We start from the raw sequence: 24,362 nt of genomic DNA, 5'->3' as shown, positions 1-24,362 counted from the left end.
GGGGTTTTTCTACACTTCACTTTTATTAGATTATTTCTTATAGATGGTTTCTTTTTTCCTCCCAGACGCGTGGTGGAGGCTGCTGAAGCAGTTGGTCTATAGTTGGAATAATTAAATTAACCATTTGGTACAACTTTTAGGGGAGAGCTCGCGTGTAGAAAGCACAACTCGAACAAAACAGGGCGCTGGGGCTGGGGCTCCGGCCTGGCCCCACATGCCTTTCATCTTTGGAGCAGAAGCAGGACCCCGGGCCACAAAAGACGGGCAAAGGGGACAAGGGGCTATGGATGGTGGGGGGTGGGGTGGGATGCGGAGAGAGACGGTGACACTGAACAAAATAAACCTACAAGGCCTACAAAGGGGAAAATGAAGTCGAGCGAGTTTGCTCACCGGACCGTGCCGTCCCGGCGCTTAGAGGTCTCTTGGTACAAAAAGAAGGCACCCGAGCGGGCGAGGCCGGGCACCAGGGGGCGCCTGGAGAGAGACCGGAGACCGCGGTCGGCCCCGGCACCTGGGAGAGGGCCGGCCCGGTGGCTGGCGGAGGCGGGGAGCCGAGGCCCTCGCGAGCCCCGGAGTGCAGCGCCGGGAGAGGGAGCCCGCGGCGGGCGAGGTGGTACCCAGCACAGGCCTCGGCCCAGCCTGCCCCTCGCACCCCCCGCCCCACCCCCGGGACCTCGCATATCCCTCGCCCCCGCCGGGTGGCGGAGTCCTGGCCCCGCTCCTACGGCTTTTCCCAGTGTCATCTTCAAAAGCCTCATCAACGTCAGCTCTCCTGAGCTGCTCACCGCACTGCCTACCCCAAAGTCCCCGGCAAACGGGAACTTCCTCCCGCACAGACTAAATCCCAAAGTTCAACATCCTCACCCAAGGGCATCCTCAAAAGCTGCCCAAATAAATCTTGCTCCTCCCAGCTCCCCACACACTCCAGCTGCACGGCCCGCCTCCACCGCGGTGGTTTTAGGGCCTGGAGACTGCCAGTCAGGACCCTAGGCCGAACCGCTTCGCACTTGGCTCGGGTGTAGGGCCCCGGAGGCGCGGGGCCAGTGTGAGGCTTCCTGGGCCGAGCGCACGCTCTATACCCGGCGGAGACACAGCCAAGGTGCACCGAGGAGTGGGCGCCAAGAGGGGTGAGGGCCTGGTTATTGCCAAGCACAGGCCTTGCAGCCAGGACGCATCCCCTCCCGGCCACGCAAGTCATTCTATTCTATAGAGAAACGAGCTTACACTCCACAGAAGCGGGGGTGGAGGAGGTCAGCGGGCTAAGGGGTCCTACTCAGGCCCGTTCCCCGCATTCACATACCCCGGGGGCAGGCCTGGGGCGGCGGGGTCTGGGCAGCGCACCCCACCGCAAAGTCCGAGGGATTTCAGAAACTTGGACAGTCTCAGCCTGGTGCCTGACAACCTATCCCCCACCTCCCTGAAGGGGGGGGGGAGGATAAGGGTGGGGGAATTCCATGCGTAGCGTCCGAAGGGGCATAGCCGCCTCCCGGTCCAAAAGCAGATTCATATTCATGAGAGCGGGATAAATAAAGATAAATCCCCACTGTAATAACACTTGGATTCACATCCGTCTTTGCTGGCCTTTAGGTTTAGGGGACTGAAGACAGATGTTTGCATCTCTTTTCTCCTCTTGTCTGGTGACCATAAAGAAAAACCATTTAGAGCGTTGCAATTTGTTTCCCGCCGCAGTAAAACCTTGTATACATTTATTTTCATTTCACCCCCGTGCACAAAAAAGTACACACTGGTCACCAAGGGCCCTTCTTTATCAAATACGCATTGTACAACATACAACTGCAATAAAACTATCAGCCCTCCCCATAAAACTATCAGCAGGCTCCTCGGCGCGTCCCGCTGCCTGCACTCGCGCCAGCAGCGCTTCCTCAAGTCCAGAGGACGCGCCATCACCTGAGACCAGGCTGAAACTCACCCGGCGGAGAGGCGCAGGGCTGGGGGGCCGCTGTCTCTGTTTAATCCATTACAGCGTCCGCTGCAGTTTAGTGCGCAATAAAGCACGGTGGCAGCGGAGAGCGGGCGCCCATCCACTCCCCGGCACTAGCATCGAATTAAACCACTTAGTTTGGCAAACACTGAACGCCTAAATGCCCCTATAAAGACTTTATGAGTTTGTTACTTTAATTACTGACTTGTTACAGAGCACATAAAGGGGGTAATGAATGCAATAAAACTAATTATCTACACATTTAATTCATATAAAATATCCAGGGTTTGTTTACACCACACGGCGATTCAACTAAGCATTCCCCCTCTTGTCCACCGAGAGGAAGGATTTAATGAAATACTTTCCCTTATTCTGCTAGAGCCTAACGAACCAAATGAAAATTACCCTCCGCTTAAATCATGGGGCCACCGAGGTCCACAAATCACCGTTTGCTTCTTTGTCTGTGACTCGCTGCTAGCACCCAAGCGCCCGAGGAGTTAGCTGGGCCAGCAGAGTGCCCGACCTGGAGCCTGGGCATTTAAAGAGCAAGGCTTTGGCTCACCGCGGTCAGCGAACCCAGAAGGCAGCGGACAGCGGCCCTCTGTTAGAAGCCTGGGGTCTGTGGGGGACTGTGGGCACCTGAAGAAGTGGAGGCGACAAAAGAGAGGGAGGGAGCCCGAGAGGGGTGGACGACACGCACTGGGGAACACTTCAAGCCCACTTGCTAGTTATGGCGTAATTAAAACGAACAACAGCACCGAACCTGCAAACCAACGAAACGCACACCTCACACTAAGACAGAAAGACAGAACCCAGTGCAAAGAAGCCATCGGTTGAAAATCCAGATGTTTTACATTCAAGAGCGTTGTTCTTTTATTTTTTTTTTTAAAAGCGGCCCTGTAAGCGGAGTCTCTAGAAAAGCACATTAAGCCACGACAAGAAATGCAATTTATAAGATGCTCTTTTTTTTTTTAACCCCCTCTACCAGGTGTATTTTAAAGAAATCCGCTTATCGTTCACACAAACCCCCTCGGCCCACTTACTCCATGTTACAGGGCGCCTGTAAGAGTCTCGCCAATGTCCCAGTCCTTTATACCATTTCATGCACTTCGGGGGGTAGGCTTGTTGTTAAATTGAGCGTGTAACACTCTTACAAAACAGGTTTTCTATGACATCAAGGTTTCTTCTTCCTAACCAAGGGGGGAAAAAAGAGGACGAAGAAGGGAGAAAACATACACACTATCTCAATTTATGCCTAAGGTATATGATCAGTTAAAAAGGCTTAAAAGCTTGGGGAAATTGGATCAGGGAGAATCGTCACCCAACTTTCATTATTTCCAAGTAGTGTGATTGAATTAAAGGGCAGGGAGCTGGTTAGAAGGGAGGATCAGGGGCTCAGTGCGTAATGGTGTGGTATTAAATTCTAATTAGAGATGCAGGAATCAATGATAGGGAGGTTGGACAGCTCAGTTCCCCAGTGCCAGCCCAATAGACGGATGAGTTATTGTCATGTAAAAAGCGCCAGCAATAAGACCAACCGCTTTGCTATTGTCCAAGTGGAAAGAGCCAAGTTTATTATGAGGACTATATGCTCTAGAGACCTCAGACAAGGCATCTCATAGGAGGCTTTTTCATAAAACTAGGCTCTGCTGGTAGTAAGGAGGCCAGTTTGGAGGCAGGCGTTGAGCTGTGCACATCTCCCCACTCCAGCCACCTTCTCCATACCCATCTTTTATCTCGTTTTTCCACTGGGCTGAGCCATCCAGAGCCTTTTCAATGTATAAAATGGAATATTCTTACCTCAATTCCTCTGCCTACGAGTCCTGTATGGCCGGGATGGACACCTCGAGCCTGGCTTCAGCCTATGCTGACTTCAGTTCCTGCAGCCAGGCCAGTGGCTTCCAGTATAACCCGATCAGGACCACTTTTGGGGCCACGTCCGGCTGCCCGTCCCTCACGCCGGGATCCTGCAGCCTCGGCACCCTCAGGGACCACCAGAGCAGTCCGTACGCCGCAGGTAAGGACCTCTAGCTTTCTCAGTGGAGGAAGCTGCCTTTCGTCTCGTATATAGGAAGCCTTGATTGCATTTGAAAATGGAAATGTGTTTAGTATTTACCAAACGAAATTTGCTTACACAAATGAAAGAATTTATCACGTTAGAAGCGATTGCAGGGAGGGGTAATTCACTTACAGGGTTACACTATCCTAGTCACACCCGAACCGCCAACAAAATTATCTTAAGCTGCCAAAATGATAGGCATAATTTATTTACTTTGCGATGAGACGTAAAGCTTAGAAAATAATTAAATAACAAAGAGTAAAGCTCATTACTGGCAGTGTCTCTTTTTTAAGGAACCGACAGTAGCTCACACCTCTTTGGCTGGTCATTTTTACGATTATTTCTTTAATTTAGTATTATTATTTTGCCACACTTTCCCCCAACTTTTGGGGTGGGTCAACTTCTGAGAATTGAAAAGTTCCACCAGTTGAAAGTGTTTGGTAACTTCTTCCCTGGTTCCTTGATATTCCGACTGATGTTTTCGGACTTTTTTCCTCTCTCGTTGTTTTCCCTCATCAACGCATTACCCCTCGTCCCGGCTCTCAGGGGTTTCCAATGCTCTATCTGAACCCACCCAAAGGCGCTCGTGCCAGGAGGGACCTCGCCAAACCCCGAACGAAGTTTGCGCTAGTGTCCTTCCATAACTACCCGGTTTTTCTCGGCAGCTCCTCTCGGCCACTCTCCTGCTCTGTTGCCGGTAGCGGCTCCAGTAACACCTGATCTTGAAGTCCCCACATTCCGGCTCCACGGCCCGTGCTCTCCAGACTGTTTTTGCTCACACTCTGCCCTCTCTGTTATCCCCAGTTCCATACAAACTCTTCACCGACCACGGCGGCCTCAACGAGAAGCGCAAGCAGAGGCGTATCCGCACCACTTTTACAAGCGCGCAGCTCAAAGAGCTGGAGAGGGTCTTCGCGGAGACGCACTACCCTGACATCTACACCCGGGAGGAACTGGCCCTGAAGATCGACCTCACCGAGGCGCGAGTCCAGGTACGCGCTCCCGGAAAACTACCAGGCTTGGTCTCCCCCCGTCCTGGAGGGACGAGGTGGACGAGGTAGCGGGTGGTAGGTGCTGATGGAGGTTCCGAACCCCAGGGCCTCTCTTGAGAAGGGTCCTTGGCTCAGGGATGACTAGAGAGGCCAAGTTTGGAGCGGTTGTGCGCAGGAGGAAGGGTTAGGGCCCGCGCTCTGTAGCCTATTTACACCCACAGTTGCAAAGTGTTTTCCACCACAGCCAGCGATGCAGAAGCAGTCGGAAAGTACCCTTTGGGAAGAGTGCAGACGTTGCCTACGTATTAGAAATATTTTTTGCCAAATGCCTCCTAATTCAAGCGCTTTTAACTTGGAGCCATAGAGTGTAGGTGCATTTTCCCTGGAACTGTGACTTGCATCAGGTTCGCAAAGGGGCTGTGACACCATGAAGGTCAAGAGCTAAGGCTTATTCTAACCTTTCAGGGACAGGGCGCCGCTCCACGTGAGCCCCCCAGTGGAGGGGCAGCGCGCACCACCGCCCGCTTCTCTAGGCCCACAAGTCAGGGTGTGCAGCCAGCACCAGACCTAGAGATCCTCTCCTCCTCCTACCAGTGAGGGTTTATTTAACTTTAGAATTCAGGCCTAGGGGCGATGACGAGTTTGGAGTGGCTCATAAAGTACACTGAGCAAAGGTCGGCCAAATTAAGGGCTACATTTTAGCGCCTCTCTGGAAACTCCGTCCCTTTACCTCTCCTGCAAGGTGCCGTTTCCTTGGCATGCTCAAGTCACCCGAAGGAAATTTGTGCGTGGGGTGGGGGTAGACTTGGTGGGCTGGGTGCGCATGGGGGTACCCGCGGCGCGCGGAATTTAAAACAAACTGAAATGGAACGTGCACCCTCTCACTCGCGCTTGTCTTTCTCTTTTTCCCCGCTTTTCTCTCCCTTGCTTCGCCGCCTCTCCTCTCGTCTGGCCCAGGTGTGGTTCCAGAACCGCCGCGCCAAATTCCGCAAGCAGGAGCGCGCGGCCGCGGCAGCAGCGGCCGCGGCCAAAAACGGCTCTTCGGGCAAGAAGTCCGACTCCTCCCGGGACGACGAGAGCAAGGAGGCCAAAAGCACCGACCCGGACAGCACCGGGGGCCCGGGCCCCAACCCCAACCCCACGCCCAGCTGCGGCGCGAGCGGCGGCGGCGGCGGGCCCAGCCCAGCAGGAGCCCCGGGGGCGGCGGGGCCCGGGGGCCCGGGAGGCGAGCCCGGCAAGAGCGGCGCGGCGGCGGCGGCGGCGGCGGCTGCAGCGGCAGCGGCGGCGGCGGCTGCGGCCGGAGGCCTGGCGGCGGCGGGAGGCCTAGGTGCGGCCGCGGGCCCCGGACAAGGCTGGGCTCCCGGCCCCGGCCCCATCACCTCCATCCCGGATTCACTCGGGGGTCCCTTCGCCAGCGTCCTATCTTCGCTCCAAAGACCCAACGGTGCCAAAGCCGCCTTAGTGAAGAGCAGCATGTTCTGATCGGGGATTGGGCGGCGGCGGCGGCCGGCCAGGGCCGGGCGGGCGAGCGGGCGAGCGGGTAGGCCCGAGGCTATGGTCGTCGCTGCTGCCGTGGCTTTTTCCTGGAGAGCCTAAAGTAATCGCGATAAGAATAAAGAGAAAACGGCGTCGCCCCCATGTCAACCCCACTGCCACCCCCATCCTGAACCCCCACACGAAACAAAAACTTCCCTGGCTTCGCACCTGCCCCAGGGCCGCGCAGACGGGAGGTGTGACCACGCGGCCCGGACTCGGGGGCACTCTCAGGGGGCTGTGTCTGCGTGTCGTGTATGTTTGTCTCTGGGAATGTGTGTCTGTGGCCCGAGCAGGTGACAGGTAGAGATGGATAGGGGCACAACCAACTCAGTGTCTTGCTTAGAAACAGAGAAAAATAAACAAAAGATCCCCCATAATTAAAAAAAAAAAACACACAAACAGGGAAGGCAGCAATCATTTTTTAAAAATGTTTTAAAATCGAAGGGGAACAATGGTAAAGGGGGGAAGAGGGGAGGCTGCAGCGGGCACCGTCTGCGGGCTCCATCTCGTGAACCCCTAAATTGGCGCCCTCCTGACGGCACAGACTCCCTTGGGGCTCCTCCCCAGGGGAGACTGGGGAGCCTTCCACTCTCGCTTCCCCTCCTGTCCTGGGGTTCTGGCCGCTTCGGTGAAGACTCCTGCGGATTGTCACCGCGGCCAAGATGACTTCCTCGCGCCCGCTTGCCTGTCCCACCCACCTCGTCGAATACCACCCCGTCATTAGCGCTTCCGAACCCCTACACCTTCGCAACTCCCACACCCCGAACCTTTGCAGCCACTCGGCCCTGAAAGATGCCCTATACATGAGATGCCTTTCATCTGCAGACTGCAAACTGTGTCTCATATTTCGAAACTCTTCCCTTTTTTTCTCTCCCGCCACCCCCGACCGGCATTTTCTTCTTCCACCAGCTTTTACTGAACTTTTTGGCACTGCTTTGGATTGGAGTCAATTGCAGTCCATGCAACTGGCTGCAGCGAAATCTTCGGAGCAAGGGAAAGGCGCGCACACAAGTTTGCGGAAGTGTCTGGGTTTACACTTCTGTTTGATCCGAAATGGACTCACATCCTGTACGGTGGATGGACTGTATATTGATGATTCCATTCTTCCCGCAGTTTAGACATCTCTGTTGAGATTTTTTTTTAAATTTGTTTGTTTCTTATTTTAAAAGGCACAAACTATAGATATTAGTTGAATGTTGAGGCTTTAACTTTTTGGGTGTCTTTCTACAACTGTGTTCTGTGACTCAATTGTATCGTGTTAATATCAGTACAGACCGTCTCTTCTACGTGACCGTATAATGTTTTTCCTCTTCTTGTAGTCTCTATGGCGTGTCTTTATGGAGTACTAAGGTTCTCACGGGTTCAATTCCTTTGTGTTTAGAGAGACCACAGTTCAGACAATGGTATATTTTTTTGTTATCAGGTGCATGTCTGTCTGATTTCTTTTTTTTCTTCCTGTTGGACCTTGTTTGTGAACATAAACGTCATAAGTTATGTTTCAGATTTTCAAATTTATTTATATGTGTTATAATGAATGCTTCTATTTAAAAGGGAAATATTTCTACATGTGCATATAGTTTTCCAAGAGTGTACCATTAACTTGGTTGTTGATAATAAAAACAAAAGGCAAGTCTAGAGATTGAACTCCTCTGAATTTTCCTTGATTTGTTTTTGTTTTTGATTTAATTTTACAAAATGATAAGGGAGAGCAGAGGAAATTGTACAAAATCTCTAAAAGTCACCGCGGCTGTGAAGATCTAAGCTAGTTGGGGAGTTGAAATTCATGCAACCAAATTGAGCCAGTACAAAATTTAGTGCTTGGGACAGCAGGCAGGATTCTTCTGGTTGTGTTTGTTTCCTAGTCACGGAGCAAAAACACCACCAGGGCATATGATAAAAGTGTCCAGATCGGTGCTAGGCTGAGGCCTCATGGATTTTTGGCAGCAAAGACAGGAGTTGAACACCTGACTTTGAGAAGGACTCAACTGTGGGTTCTGAGCGAAGGTGCCTTCAGGACCCATATGTCTCCATGGTCCAGCCTTCTTAAGCCCTAAGTCCCCCCAAACCCTGGGAAGCTGGAGGGTCTTTGTGTCAGCAGGTGGATCAGGGGGCACTGGGTGGATAGGAGCACTGTAACATTGGTGTGTTTTGAGAAATAACATTAGCGAACACTTGCATGTACCAAATCATGCTTTTTATGCATTATCCCATCTGCCCCTCAGAATAACACATGAAACAGATACCACTCTTACCCTCATGTTCTTTTATTACAGACAAGAAGCTGAGGCAACAGGGAGGTTAACTTGTTCAGGAGCCCTGGGCGTGAGTGATGGGGCAAGACTTTGAACCCAGGAAATCGGATTGCTGAGCGCGCACATTAACTGCACTAATGGTTCCCAAAGTGTGGCCCCCGGACCAGCCCCACCAGCTCCCCTGGGAACTCATGAGATGCAGGAATTCTTAGACCTCTCCTAGACCTACAGAATCAGAAACTCTGGGAGTGGGACTCAGCCATCGGTGTTTTTAACAAGCTCTCTAGAGGGTATGAAAACCACTGAACTACACTATAAAAAATCCAAATGGGAAGGTTCCAGAGTTGGGACTGCCTTCGGAACAGGTGTGTGGGTGTATGTGTGCCAATGTATGTGCGGGGTGAGGGGTCTCTGGCAGCTTCAGTGACCCCCTTTTGGAAGGAAGGAGTCACCAGTATGTCTCCAAGATGAAGTTCTGCCTTCTCTCTGGGACTGGCTGGGCCACCTTCTTCAGAAAGCCTGTGTGGACTTCCAGTACTTAACTTGGAACCTCTATGGTTGGGCCTTATAAATAGATAAGTCAGTTCCCCTTGTCTGACATCTGAGGGAAAGCCACACGCTGCCTTCTCCGGTCTGAGGATTTGCAGCTGCTCTGGCTTGAATTCACCAGGGTTCCTCACCTTAAGCCTCCAGCGTGGCTCGCAGCAGATCATGCTGGCTTCATCCTGAAATTTGAAACCTTTGAATCTAACTTTTAATAGCTTTCCTAAAGGACTTTTTTCCTTTTTAAAAAATATAATTTTTATTATATTTTTTCCATTAACATTTAGCCACTTCATATCCCCCTCCCCCAGCAATAGCCTCACTGTTGAGTCTTTTTAGAAATCGGGCTCTAAATGCCTCTCAGTAAACCCTCCAAGACAACATTCTGCGAACAATGGCATCAGTTGTGCTGGTCTAAAATGCCAGCAATCACAAATCCCTTAGGCCCATCTTTCATTGTAAATATAACTCAGAAAATTCTGGGAGAAACAAAAAAAAGGGGGGGACAGGAATTCACTGATGAAAAGACCATTCAAAGCCCAGGTAACCCAGCCCTGGGCTTGGCTACAGGAAAATGAGCCTCTGAGAACTGATGGGCAGCCAGTGGGACAGGTATTCTGGAGGAGGTAAGGCCAGGAGAGAGGAAGAAAACAAGAAGTAAAGAGAGGAAAAAAGAAGAAAGCAGAGAAAGAAGAAAAATAAGTAGCCAAAGAAGAGTTTTTGAAAACCCCAGTGAAGGCCCTAGAAATCCTTTCAGATATGAACAAACTAGATGAGGATCCTCAAGTTCCCTGCTTCTGACCTTGACCCGCTTTGAACAATTCATCTCCAGGACAAGCAAAACTTGACAAACTTGGGGGATTGGTGAGGAAAACATGCTGCCCACCCCTACCTTTCCAGAAGATGGTATTTAAAAAGTCAGGAGACATTTTAGTATTTGGAATATCAACTTCTTTTTCACTTGGGTCACCTCTGCCTCCCTTACTGGTCAAAGAAGCAAAACTGTCTGTTGGGAGGCAAGTTTATGATCAAATGCAAAATAATGCTCCTGTAATATGATGGAGCCTGGGGGCAGGACGCTGTGTCTCTCAGGTTGTGTCATTTCCTTGGAGTCATGCACAGTGTGAACAAGCTCACTTTCACTTTTCCTCTCCTAAGGAATTTGCATTTTGGCTCATCAAGGCATCTTTTTTCCTGGCAACTCCGGGACCACATGTGACTTCACAAAAGCTGCATGAGCTGGTGCCAGATGGCCACCTCTAAGCCAAGTCTCCTTCAAGATGGCCAAGTACAGGAACCCTGAGCGGCTTCAGAGGGGAACAGATAACCCAGCAGATAGCAGCTGCCTGTAACTCACTCCGGATGCTTCTCTTAGGAAGACAGCTAGATAGAGATGTCTCTCAACTCAGGGAAAGGAGCCGTGTGACCTTGGATAGCAAATAACTTCACCCTCCCTGATTAAGCTTGATTCATCAACCATAAATATGAATAATAATGCAGACTTGTGAGGTTGCTGGGGGCATTAAATAAGATATAAAATAAGTATCTGGTATAGCAGGAAGTTTTCAGCAAATGTCTGCTATTATTAATATTATTATATAACTTCAAGGTTCTTTATCTCTCTAGCTCAGGTCTCATAAGATTTAAAAGAGCCCTCAGTTGTCACTTAAGTCAATGGCCCAGGAACACGGAATGCAAGAGAATTGCAAAGGCTGTGCAAAGGCTGGAACTGCAGAATTTTGCTGAGGGTGACAATAACAGCCTACAATCAGCCGGGGCAGACAAGTAATAACTACTAATATTTATTGAGTGCTCATTATGTGCAGGGTATTTTTAAGTTTATAAGCTTTAAAGCACTTGGTCATTATAACTACTCATGCTCTTTAACCACTACTCACAAGGAGAAGAATTTGTTTTAGCCCATGAGATCATACACTATCAACCTGGGAGGAGTTCTCATTTTGCAAAAAAGATGCAGAAAACTAGGTGAAGGTTAGAAAGGGCAATAGGAGGAATGGTGCTGGGATGAGAGTGCTAGCCAGATTCAGAGCAAAGTCCAAGGGCTGAAAGGTAGTTGCTTTGGGATCCCAAGGAGGAGGGAGAATGTTTTCTGCAAGGCAATGTAGTTCAGTTCATAGCCTCTTTCTGATAAATGAACAAGACAGCAAGTAGCCAGGGGCATGGAACATGAAAGGAAAAAGGAGAATTATATTTGTGAGGTGCGGTGCATCAGTTGGTGGACAGGAGTGGATGTCAGGGAAAAGATGTCAACTTCTAGGTTCATCTGTCACCACCATGACAGATGGTGGCAAAAACCCACCTGAATCTTTAATTTTCCAGCCTTGACTCCAGAGGAAGTGCTTCACAAATCTGCATGGGTAAATGATGACTGAAGGCCTTCACCCAATAGTATCTCCATGTTGGAAAGCAACGTACAGTGCAAAGACCTGTAGCTTCCTTAGGCCAATAGTCAGAATTATCCTATAATAGTCTAGACAAGTCATCATCATCACACTAGGGTCTTGCATTGTGTTAGTCTTTGCTTAACTCTTAAACTTGAGTTCATAGATGTAATTCAAGGAAGACAGGAAAATGCATATATAATTTTACTAATCTCTACCTGAAATTTAGCATTTTCTTCAATGATAAATGTAGGCAACAGAGCCACAGTATTATTAGATCCTATAACTTTGTCACCAATGGAAATTACATATATTCCTTTTTTCAATTACAGTTGACATTCAATATTATATTAGTTTCAGGTGTACTGATCACAGATATTTTTATTTCACATTTGAGTTCTTGAGCTTTATCAATGTATCATTTACATTCACCATTAATTTGAAATGATGATAATCATTAGACCAGCCACTAAGTCTTGTTGTTGAATACCTTAATAAAGAAGCACGTACACAACTATAGTACAAATTTGTTTTAAAACCTTTTTTAAGCTTATCTCAAGGAGTTCATGGGCATCCCCAGCTGCTCAGGGGTCTACGGCACGACAGAGAGCTCCTGGCTGACTGATGAAAGCAGACTGTCCCTTCTCTCTGTGCAGCTCTGACTTTAAGAACTTCTCATTAGGAGCAGAGCACGTGATCATTTTACTCTACAGGTAGGAGAAATCTTAGAGAAGTTTTAAGCTTGTCACACATTCCTTTAAAGGACAAAATAGAATAAAACAAGTCCCCAAAGCTGAACTAAGAAAGTTCTAGGATTTCAAAGACAGTGAGACAGCACAGGAGAGTAGGAGGTGGTTCAAAGATTCTAATAAGACTTGAACATCCTCATACCATTTGTTGGGTATTCACATGAGCGGGGCACTGTGCTGAGCGCGCACAGCGCAGTGCCCTATGATGAAGGTGGTGATGTCTTTCTTTTATACTACTGAAATCCCACGCTATTGGGTCACTGTCTACTTCACACCACTTATAATGGCAAAGCTAGAACTCGACCCAAAGCCCAGCCTCTTAAATGATATCCTTAAAAAATTGGAAAAAGCAACAAGAAAAAAAGGAAAGAATTCTTTTTTTTTTTTTTTTGGTGTCATTTATATTTTGTCTGAACCTGCAGCTTTTTGGTTTGTTCAAATGCCCCAAGGTCCAGTGACTGAGCAATGATGTTATTTTAGCCATGTGTTTGATGTCAAAGACCTTCCTCTGGGGAAAATCAGACATCAAGGGGGGAAATGAAGGCTTCTTACCTGGACATAAAGTCATTAGGGATCCAAGTGGATGACTGCTACTTTCTATCCAATGATTTAAGCGCTAATTTCCAGAACAGGAAGGGAGCCTGGGTGTAAAACTTAATTTCCTTAAGCTCCAGTGTCATGGCCACCTCAGGGAAAAGTGGAGTGGGAACCTGGTTTGTCTGCGGCATAGGCTATTGTGCTTCTGGAGTGCTTACTATGCGTAGATACTCTGCTAGCAGTTTTGCATGTGTTATATGATATATATAGTCGTTCAAGTCTCCTGAGGGAAATATTACTGTTCTCACTTTAACAGCTGAAAAAAATCTTAAGTAACAGAAAGACTGGGCAACTTACTTAAGATCCTAGAGCTGGTAAGTGCCAGAGCTGAGCCCCAAACTGATGTCTCTTTGATCTCAAAGTCCCATTCTCCAGGAGGCCCCAGAATCTGGAAGACACGCTGAGGTAACACAGCACGGCCCTTAGCCTGCTTGTGCACACCCTAACCCTAAGCCAGCATTAGAAAAGGTGGAGAGGGTGATGAAATGTTCTGGAATTACACGGTGGTAATGGCTACACAACTTTATGAATATACTAAACCTCACTCTTCAAAAGGGTGAATTTTATGGTATGTGAGTCATATCTCAGTATTTTTTTTAAAGCAGAGACTAACGTGGGAAACCCAGCACCCTTTTGTCTTCCTCTATAAGGCCCTTGATTTCTTGCAGGTATGATTCACATACACCTTCATCTTAGTCTTAAGCCAGGGCAACATAAATTAACATAGAGGGGAGAGAATGGAAAGTATTACTGTTTTCTTAACCAATTACCCATACTTTTTTAGGCTAGTGAATGTATGTTCTCCACTATTGACTTTAAAACAAAGCAGGCAAAAACTTCTTTTGTTTCACATTTAATAATTTTTTTCAACCTAATCATTGAAAGTCCAGAAAGCTGTTAAGATAGTCAGACATTTGAACTGTTTCTATACCTGATGATATATCAGAACAGTCATACACTGAAATTCCCTTCTGGGGTCATTCTTGCCTTCTATTGAGGGAAAAGAAGTTAAGTTTAAAGGATATTTTTAAATGTCTGGGGGTGTTCATCCACTTATGCTATTTTCTTTTTTCCTTTGTTTTATTTTAGAACTTTTATAAGTTTATTTGAGTCAAACTGAAGACATATTTCAGGGAGCACGATCACAAATGCTCCTTTTTATTTTTTTAAATTGAATTTATTAGGCTGACATTGGTTAACAAAACCATACAGTTTTCAAGAGTACCATTGCACAAAATCACCCGCATTGCACACCCGTCCCCAAAGTCAAGTCTCTCCTCCTCCGCATTTACCCCTCTTTGCCTTCTTCCGACTCCCCCCGCCCGCCTTCCCTTGTGGCTATCACCCTGTGGCTGTTGCCTGTGTCTATATATAAATATAATGCTGAGATTTTCTTGAAGTCCATTAAAAGATCAATGTCATTTCTTAAAAACTCGAACGCCTAAATTTTCCGCACACATCTATTAGCAGAAACTAGGGTAGCCCACAAAAGTTTTTTTGTTTTGTTGCAAGGTCTTTTAAGAAGCATAGATGATGCTGGAATATGACTTTGCGCAGACACAAGTTGCATTCTGAGGAGCTGGTTTTCTGGCTTTAAGGCCATTGTGTCTTTTTGCTAACCAAGGATTCTCCTGCTAGGAAAGTTTCTACAGTAGTCAGCCCCTTATCCATTGTTTTACTTTTCTTGGTTTCAGTTGCCCATGATCAACCACAGTCTGAAAATATTGAACGGGAAGTTCTTGAAATACGCAGTTCATAAGTTTTAATTGTGCCATCCTGAGTAGCGTGATGAAATCTTGCACCAGCCCCTGCACTCAGCCCAGGAAGTGACTCATCCCTTTGTTCAGGGTATTCAGGCTGTGCGGGCTCCCCAGCCTTAGTCACTTAGCAGCTGTGATGCTTATCAGATCCAATGTCATGGTATCACAGTGCTTGTATTCACGTAACCCTTAGTTTACCCAATAATGGCCCCAAAGTGCAAGAGAAGTGATGCTAGCAATTCAGATATGCCAAAGAGAGACCATAAAGTGCTTTCTTTAAGTGAAAAGGTACAAACGTCTAGGAAAAACATAGTGATACTGAGGTCTGTCCAGAGAGCATCCAGCCATGGCCTATGAAAAATAGAGACATTTATTGAAGAAGATATAAGACACAAGAAACATTGTACATAGGACAATGATGCCTCAGGCCCCTTTAAAGTAGGGTGCGTTGGGACCTTACACAGTTCTCTCAATTGCCATCAGTTGCCCCGTCATAGTTTTTGGAGCCTTATCAGCTGTCTGAACTCTCTTCCTTTTCAAAGGTGATTTTAGATTTTGGAAAAGCCGGAAGTCACAGGGCACCAAACCTGGATTGTAACAATGTTGAGTCACCTGGGTAACTTGATGTTTCTTCAAAAAACTCTGCATAAAACGTGATGCATGAGTGGGTGCACTGTCTTGATGAAGCAGCCAACTACCCATTGCCCATAGCTGTGGCCCTTTTTGTTGTATTGTGCCTCTCAGCTGATGAAGGACATTGAGGTAGTACTCCTTATTAATTGTTTGGCCTGGAGGGGCTTACTCATGATGGAAAATACTTCGCAATCAAAACTCAGAGTTAACATGGTCTTGATCTTGCTAGGACTTTGCTGCTCCGTCTTCTCAACCATCTTTGAACATTTGTGGCACACTTTCATTTGCGCTGCACTCATTGCATAGTCCCCAAAAGCCTTCTGAATCATCCAAATAGTTTCCACGGAATAGTTTCCAAGGAGGAATGTTCAAGCTCAACACAAAATTTGATGCAGATTCGTTGCTCTACTCGCTCAGTCATTTTAAATGTGATGGCCACACAGTACACATTCTCACTCAATGGCATTTACTACCCCCATTGACTAGTACAGTGAATTCATCTTTATTCACGCATGCATGTTCCAGTCCACTCTCCTTGGCTGCCGGTTTACATCAAGGCTGTGCAAACCGATCTCATTATATTAACAATGGCTGGACTTTTTCCAGACAGACCTCATAGATAGGCTTCAGTACTATCTGTGGTTTTAGGCATCCACTGGGGGTTTTGTCACATATGCCCGGAGGATAAGGGGGGATTACTGTACTTAGAAGGAGAGAAGCATGTCTAGATGTTAGACCAGTAGTCACTTTCTCTTTGGTGGGATACTTTCAGCATTGTAAGTGCTAGGATTGGTTAGGGCTAGTCTCTGTGTCATGCAAGCTTACTTGAAGGAAAAGCAGTTTGTAGTAAGTAATAGAAACGCATATGAATAATTCAGTGATATTTTAAAGTTTTAAAAATTGCCCGCACAGGGTAAAAATTCAAATGATTTAAAATACCTGCGTCCTACCCCTGTCCCCCCAAATTAACCAGTGTTAGTGGTTCCTTTTGTATCTTTAAGAGAATCAATATATATGAGCACAAAAACTATTATATTATACTCAGTTTCTATACTTGTATTTTTAAAAAATTAAAATTGAAATTTACATTAATATTACTCTATTCGTTTCAAAGGTACAGCAAAGTGCTTAGAAAGTTATGTACTGTCTATTTAACTTAATATATATCTTAAAAGTCATTCCCTGTCAGAACCTGTAGATCTCCTTTATTTTTAATTGCTGCACAGTTTTTGTCTTCCACATGGTCCCTACATGCTCAATAATGCCTCGAAGGGGGAGAGAAAGAGATGCTAACTGGTCCCTAATAAGCACTCTCCTCTTCTTCTAGTGCGCAAAAGAACCCCTTGACTTTTTGACTGGCTGGGACAAGGCCACCAGATAAAGACTACATTTCCCAGCTGCCCTGGAACTGAGACAGGGAGATACACCTAAGTTCTGGAAACAGGATGTGAGCAGAAGTGATCTGTGCCACTTCTACGTCACGCCTTTTAAAGAAAGCTGCTTGCCCTCAGCTTCTTTTCCTCTCACTGTGACATTGAATGAAGACATGGTGGGGAAGGAGAAGGTGCCTGGGCCCATGGACCACTCCTTGGAGTAGAACCAACCTACAGAGAAATACACAAATTTATTCTGCTGGCAATTGTTCAGCCTGTGTTAAACAATGGATCCATTCTCTTAACAAGCATAAGATGTGTTCTTGAAGAGTTGACATTTGTGCTGAATGTTGAGCAGGACTCGCCGGCAGGGCTGGGCGTGAGAATGCCAGTCTGGGCTGCTGTGCGGGCAAGGCTGGAGGAGCGGTTTGTTTAAAAAGCCAGTAAGTGCTGATAGATTAGATAATTCAGGTCTGTTGTTATCAAAGCCCATAGTCATTTCACAGCACCATTAATATGATGTTCAATTAAGGTTTTTATTTCCCTGGAAAATGTTTATGGGCTTGGCTATTACCTGCACAAATTGCTTAATTTGTTTGTGATTCACTGAGCAATCCCTGAACAGGTGTTTTCACTAGAATGACTTGAAAGCCAGTCTGAACCAACCCTAGTGCTAACAGTGCCAAAGGACAGTCCCATCAGACAAAAGTAACTATGGGGCAATCATCTCTTTTTCTACATGGAAACTTTTGGAGTGGAAGAATCCTGAATTAACAAAAGGACAGAATTGTCTTGAGGCACCCCCCGCCAAAAAAATCAATTCCACAAAACTCAGCTTGTGTCTTCTTGTAAAACTCATATACCAGCATCGTCCATACTTCTCAAAATACTTTACAGTGAAACATGAAGCAAAGTCCCCAAGGACTGCATTAGGGAGATTCGATGCCCAGTAAATAGTTTCCTTGCAACAGGCCTACAAGCATGCTTTGCCTGTGTGAGAAAGGGAATCCACTACTAACAGCCAACAATAATAACAAACTTCGACTCAGGGTTTATCATGTGGTAGAAACTGTGCTAAGCATTTGACATGCATTATCTCATTTAAACTTAGCAATGATAGCCTTATGAGATGAGTACTATAACTATCCACGTTTTAGAGATTAGGAAACCAGGTCTTAAAGATATTGAATGGCTTGCTCAAGCTCCCACAGCTGGTAAACAGTGAGTGTCTTGCTTGTGCACAGGGCAGTATTTGTGCACAGTCCAGAGGGTGATCAAATAGTCAAGAGCCTTTTACTGTTGCACGCATGTGTCTACAGGTCCTAAATCTCATCCTTCCACCAGCAAATGCCTCCTGAATGCTTTCCTGTGCCAGGTGCCTACTGGACCCGAGCAGATGGAGCAAGAAAGATTCCACAGCACCCTGGGAGAGGGTGAGATCCCTATGGGGGTCACTGCGCATGCTCCTCTCTTTGTCCCTCACTTCTCTTTCAGGCAGCCTTCCTCAGAGCCCTACTCACGGGAGGATAGCCAGGGCAGCCACGTGGGGTTGAGTGTAGGGGTTGGCCCCAAATGACAGGGATGACCTCGCTGGGCCCTCTTTTTGGGAAATAAGACTTTCCTGGGAGCAGAGAGTCAGAATCTCTTCTCCAGCACAATGCTCAAGCTGCCACTCCACATTGGTTATGTATTGCAGTAGGCTGATTCAGGGAGGCCGACACTTCCAAGTCTGAGCCTGGGGCCATCTGTTGCAGGTGATTAATGGATTGCACTTAACCAGAGCCTACCAATGCCCTAAGAAATGAATTTATAGGTCCAGAACCTGCTGTGCTCCCTAATGGCTCAGAGTATGAGTTATTTCATTTTGCCCTCACAGCAGCCTTATACTTATGTGTGAGTATTCCCATTTTCTGGATGTACAAAAGGCTTGGAGGGGGACGAATAACTTGAATGAAATTGCTTGGTGTGCAAGTGGTGGAAGCTTGGATTCAAATCCCCATACGCTTTGTTCAGTGGTTCTGTCGTCTCCACTGAACCTGTTTCGAATGGAAGAATTATAGAAAGCGACTTAATTATTCTGGGAACATATGCCATTCTTTGCCCTTTCCCCTTCGGCTATTTTACACAAGGAAAATACCCATGAAAATATCCACAGCCTCCAGCCCCAACTACTGCTGGGAGCAGAACCACATTCTGAGAGCACTGGTTGTTGAATAACGAGAACTCTGCTGGAGTGGCGAGGCATCAGCTCGGAGGCTCCTCAGACCCCGAGGAGCCAGGCCAGACCCGAGAGTGTCAGAAGGATCCGGCCTTTTCCCTGCAGCAGGGTCATTTCCAACCACAGCCAGGGAGGCAGAGGCATTAGCAAGCCTGCAACATCACAAAGGCCGGATCAATTCGCAGAAGCACTTCGAAGGGAAACAAATCAATACGTTCCTTCCCCTAAAGATTGATAACATCATCAGGAAGCAACAGATGCATTTTAGGGCACAGTGCACCGTGCAGGGGAGGCGAGCTCCCTGGGCTACATTTCTCTCTGGAAAGGCAATTGTAAATTAGCGGCTGAACATTGGAGCTTGTGGCAACTGTCACAACAATAAAGCTAATGTTCCCAATGCACTTGGCAGGTTTCGAGGTTCCGTCACATACTCAGTCTTTTTTGATCAAGATCCTACAAGGTGAATGTGACTGTCCCCATTTCACAGATGAATTTCAGCAAAACTAACATGCCCAATGTGCTTAAGACCATGATTATTATGACCAAGCTGGGACTTGAATCTCTTGACTTGGAGTTCCATGTTCTATTTCTCTCGTGTCCCCCAAACTACATTCATTCTCTTACCATCTGCACAATTCTGTGACAAATCAGAGACCCTCTTATGTAATTTATTATTTTTCTCTTCATAAGCTTAATTGACTCAAATGTCCAGTGATATTCAAATTAGGTCTTAATTCTCAGAATTCATACCTTTGCAAATTTTCAGGTTCTAATTACAAATGTGCTTAATTTTTTAAAAAGATTTCATTTATTTATTTTTAGAAAGAGGGAGAAAGAGACGGAGAGAAACATTGGTTGGTTGCCTCTCACATGCCCCCAAATGGAGACCTGGCCCGCAACCCAGGTATGAGCCCTGAATGGGAACCAAACTGGCGACTTTTTGATTTGCAGGCTGGGACTCAATCTACTGAGCCACACTAGCCAGGGCCTATGCTTAATTTTTTAAAGAAAAAATTGAAGAAACTGCATTTGCCACTACTTTATGAGTTCAATTTGTTAATGCTCAAAACGGAAACTAAGACAATTACATATCTTTAGATAATTTCTAGTTTACTTTTAAAAAAATCACAGTCATTCCTGAGCACTAGCCAAATCAGTAACGTTTGACTCTAGAACTTAGTATTTTTGCTCTAAATATATTATCAACAAAATGAGTCCATTAAATAAAACTGTATCTTTGACTAAAAAAACAAACTGGTTTTGGGGTTTTTATTTTTGGTTCAGGAACTGCTTTGTTACTCCTTATAAAGAGTTGGCAAACATTGAATGTTGGCTAGCATATGTACTTCTCACAACAGTAAGAAGGACCAGAATCTAGGCTTCCTTGGTTGTTTTAGCACCTACCCCATGGAGGAAGTACAAACTTCCCCATGGAGAATCTAGATGTTGACCATAATCTAGTCTCTTGGAGGTTTCCATTGTCTCAGAAAAGCAGGGCTCGGTCAGCTCCTCTCAGCTGCATGCCAGGCATGAGCCCACCCAGTGCTCTCCCGCTGCCCAGCCGCCTCCTCGGGGCAGACCTTTCTGCCCACAGTTCTGAGTTTGGCTTGAGAGAAAAGCTACAGGAGACGAGGGGTTTTCATAAAATAGAGAGCAGAATAAATCATAGAGATGTTAAATTCTAGCATATTCTCCTGTCGTGTAAGGTTCAGAATAGAGTGAGAATTTCTTTTTTCTCTTTCTCTTACACTTTTAATCCAAGCAGTTCCATCCTGGAGGCTACTGTGGCTCAGCGTGGAGAAATAACAGAACTTTGTTTTTGACAGCCTGGCTTGGAAGATGCCCTGGAGCAAAACTGTAAGAGGGGGCAAGAGGAGGCTGAGAGATTGAGAAAGGCTGGTTTTCAAGAGTCATAAAGGCCCAGAGTCTTTTGCTGAATAGAAACGCTGAACTCTCATGGGGGCATCACAAGGATGTGAGGAGGGCTACGCACCTGGCCCCAAAGGGGTCCGGCTCCGAAGGCCTCTTACGTCTCCACTCAGCCTGGAGGGGCTGTAGCCACCCGCCTACATGCAACACTGGGACAAGGAGGATTTTATTTTTTTTAATTCAAAAAAGGTTTTAAAATGTTTTGATTTTTAAAATTTATTTATTTATTTACTTTTAGAGAGGAGAATGGAGGGAGAAAGAGAGGGAGAGAAAGATCGATGTGCAATTGATTGTCTCTTGGGCGCTCCCAACTGGGGACCTGGCCCACAACCTGGGCATGTGCCCTGACTGGGAATCAAACTGGCGAACTTTTGGTTCATAGGTTGGTGTTCAACCTACTAAGTCACACCAGCCAGGGCAGAAGGATTTTAACTGTGATAAAAAAAAAAATGCCTATTTCTTAATGTCCTTAACTGTAGAATCACCCACCTCCCCCCTGTCCCACATTTGACCCTCAGGAAGGGAAAGGAGTTCCCCCAAACCTAACTGAGAATAGGGAAACAAACCACACAACTTGATTTAATTTTATTTAAGTGAGGGAATGTGACATTTCTTTGATACCCCCTGCAAAAAAATACATAAATAAATAAAATAATGATTCTGCTCCATATCCTTCTGATTTCATCCAAAAATAAATGAAAAGAAATTTTCTATCACTATTGTAAATAAACACAGTCTGACTCATTATAAATAGAAAAAAATAAAGAATTGTATAATCTCTAAAACGAAAAAACCCACATCTTTCTATGTATTAGTTCTATGAGCACTGTGGGCCTATATGAGGGAATAAGAATATAGTAATTTTAAGCTTTGAGATCCCCAAACATGAATTCTACTTAAGTAAACTGTGTGCTTTTTGTCAAAAGGAATAAACAAGGTGTATTTTTATCTCTGTAATAAAGGATTTAAGGTTTTAGAGCAAAAGAAGAAGTCATTTTTTTCTCCTTTCTTGCTCCAGAGGCCCCTGGTCCCTCCCCCGGGGAAATGAAGGTGACTGGGAAGGGCAGGCAGACTTCCTGAGACCCGAAGAACAGAGATTTTAAAAAATTCCAAATAACCCTGTCATTTAAACAAATGAAAATCAGACCAGTGTTCCAGGCATGCAAAACAGAAATTAACTAACATTTTAGTTAAAATGCCATGAGAAGCAAGGTTCAAACAGGAAAGTGTCTAACATCATCCCTGAGGCTAACCTACCATTTAAATTTGTTTAAGACCAATTTAAGTCATATTGTCAGTCCTGACTCATAAGTGCTCTGCCCTGGCGGCTGAGATATTTATTGATCCCCTGCCCTCACACTCCCTGGACCCGCCTTTAATCAGCATCCTCCCAGACACGGTCTGAGCTCAGCCCCCTGCATCGATTACCGGGCTATTGTGACGGCCTCCTCTTCAGCCCCTTCTTCCCATCTCATCCTCCCCAAGTCGTGAGCACTGCCTTTCCAAGGCACATGTGTCCATCGCCCCCCATGCACCACTGAGCACATTTAAGGACTCCTTGTTGCTGTAGGAGAACGTCTACATTCTCTAATGCGGCTCAAAAGGCCCTTCACAAGGCAATAGTCACCTATCCCTCTTTTCTCCAGCCTCTGAAATTTTACCCCCCAAAAGCATCTAATTTAAGGGGATGTATTTTATTTATAACATTAGAACTTAAGTCTTGATAGCATCCGTCCCATTTCTCTAATGGTTTCTTACCATCACCTTGAACTTCTTTAATGGAGTCTGTTGAGAGGAGCTGCTCACTGCTTGTCGATGGATCTGCAGAGAGGAGGGGGTTGCACACCTCTGGGCCAGGTGTGGCATGTGAGCAGTGCTTCAGAGATTGAAAAACCCTTTGTCAGTTCATGAATTATGCATAGATTGCTACTTCCCGAAGGTAACTCTTTAACAACAAAGTTTATTCATTGATTACTTCCTTTCAGTAAGTGGAAATGTTGACTGAAATTTGGTTCTTGGTGTGAAACCTAAGATTTTAGAAATTCAAATATACGCTTAGAAAAGCATACATTTTCATCTGTTTGCTGACAATGACTGAGGCGGAAGGTTCTTCTTAAAGCAATTACCAGTTGGAGGAGACGTGTAAACTTCAGCACAATCATGAGCTGGTTCCTCTTCCTTTCTTCATGTATTAGTCTGTGTTTGGTATGAAGTCAGCCCACGCATGCCTGAAGTACACCCTACTTTATGCTGCCTTTGCTTTACAAAGTCAGCAGATACATCACAAATTCACCCTTTTACTCAACAAATACTTAGGGAATATCTACTCGAGGCCGGACATGTTCTGAAGGATGGGATCATCTAATGAAATGATTGGCATATCCAATACACAGAGTTTGGCTTTAATCTAGAGGCAAATTGTGTAGGTGGGTTTGCAGGTTATACTATAAAAACTATGGAGATATGTATGGGAAATTATGTAAATTTGTCACCTCCTTTTGACAACTAGCAGTCCTCTACATCTATGTCCTGATTCACATTAATAATCTCACCATGTAAGACAGCCAGCATGATCCCTGCTTTTCATGTTGCAAAACTGAGACATATATTAAGTGACCTGATTGTGATCCCACTACAAATGTGTGTGTGTGTGTGTGTGTGTGTGTGTGTGTGTGATGGGTAAAAAGAAAACAAGAGAGGAGAGCAAAAGCGAAAAAAAAAAAAATCATTGACTTCGTTTTGTTGAGTGCCCATTGCATGCCAGGTGCCCAGCATACCCTAGTTCATTCATGTTTCATAGCACTTTGATGTAAATATTACTCTCCCCCATTTTACAGATGCAGAGACTAGTGTATAGATTGTAATTAGGGAACCAGCTACAAATCTGTTCTTTCTGCTATTCTAAGCTAGTACCCAGGCCTCATGGTTCCAAATCCATCGTTCTTTCTATTCCACCACACCTCTCTGACCCAGCTGAAAGAAGGATTCCGTGGTCTGAGGATGTCCTTGGGTGGGCTATCAAATTAATTCTGTCTTTCCCACATTTCGAATTCTTAAAGTCTTTTTTGCATTGCTATGGACACAGCGCCTGAGTCTCTTACTCATGAGCTGAGCTTTTTTCTCCTCTAGCAAAATAAACAACGCCCACAGGGGTCATATTTGCTGATGTTATGGGTCATGGAAATCTGACTCAATTTCATGTTTTCTGAATCTAAAGCAAGATTTCAAATGGAATATAAGGATGAGGTTCAGCAACCTCTGTCTACTGTACTTCTATCTTTATTTTGGAGTGGATTCAGGAGCTGAAGAATGTCCCTGGATGTTAGGCTTCTAGCCAGGGGTGATATTCTACCCATCACCAATCAGCACTGACCAAT

General features: G+C 46.0%; 1 protein-coding gene across 1 annotated transcript; it reads left to right on the top strand.

Annotated features, from left to right (window-relative positions):
- The first annotated feature begins 3,718 nt into the window (after positions 1-3,718).
- PHOX2B (paired like homeobox 2B) lies at positions 3,719-6,475 on the top strand. Its single transcript, XM_054582254.1, has 3 exons — positions 3,719-3,959; positions 4,806-4,993; positions 5,951-6,475. The coding sequence occupies exons 1-3, from the start codon at positions 3,719-3,721 to the stop codon at positions 6,473-6,475; spliced, it is 954 nt and encodes a 317-aa protein (XP_054438229.1).
- The last annotated feature ends 17,887 nt before the right edge of the window (positions 6,476-24,362 follow it).

The sequence above is a fragment of the Pteronotus mesoamericanus genome, unplaced genomic scaffold, assembly GCF_021234165.1.
Source record: "Pteronotus mesoamericanus isolate MK-2021 breed Mesoamerican mustached bat unplaced genomic scaffold, CSHL_Meso_final contig_68, whole genome shotgun sequence".
Classification (NCBI taxonomy): Eukaryota; Metazoa; Chordata; class Mammalia; order Chiroptera; family Mormoopidae; genus Pteronotus; species Pteronotus mesoamericanus.
The sequence above is the reverse complement of the archived record's forward strand: the minus strand, read 5'-3'. Positions and strand labels throughout refer to the sequence as shown.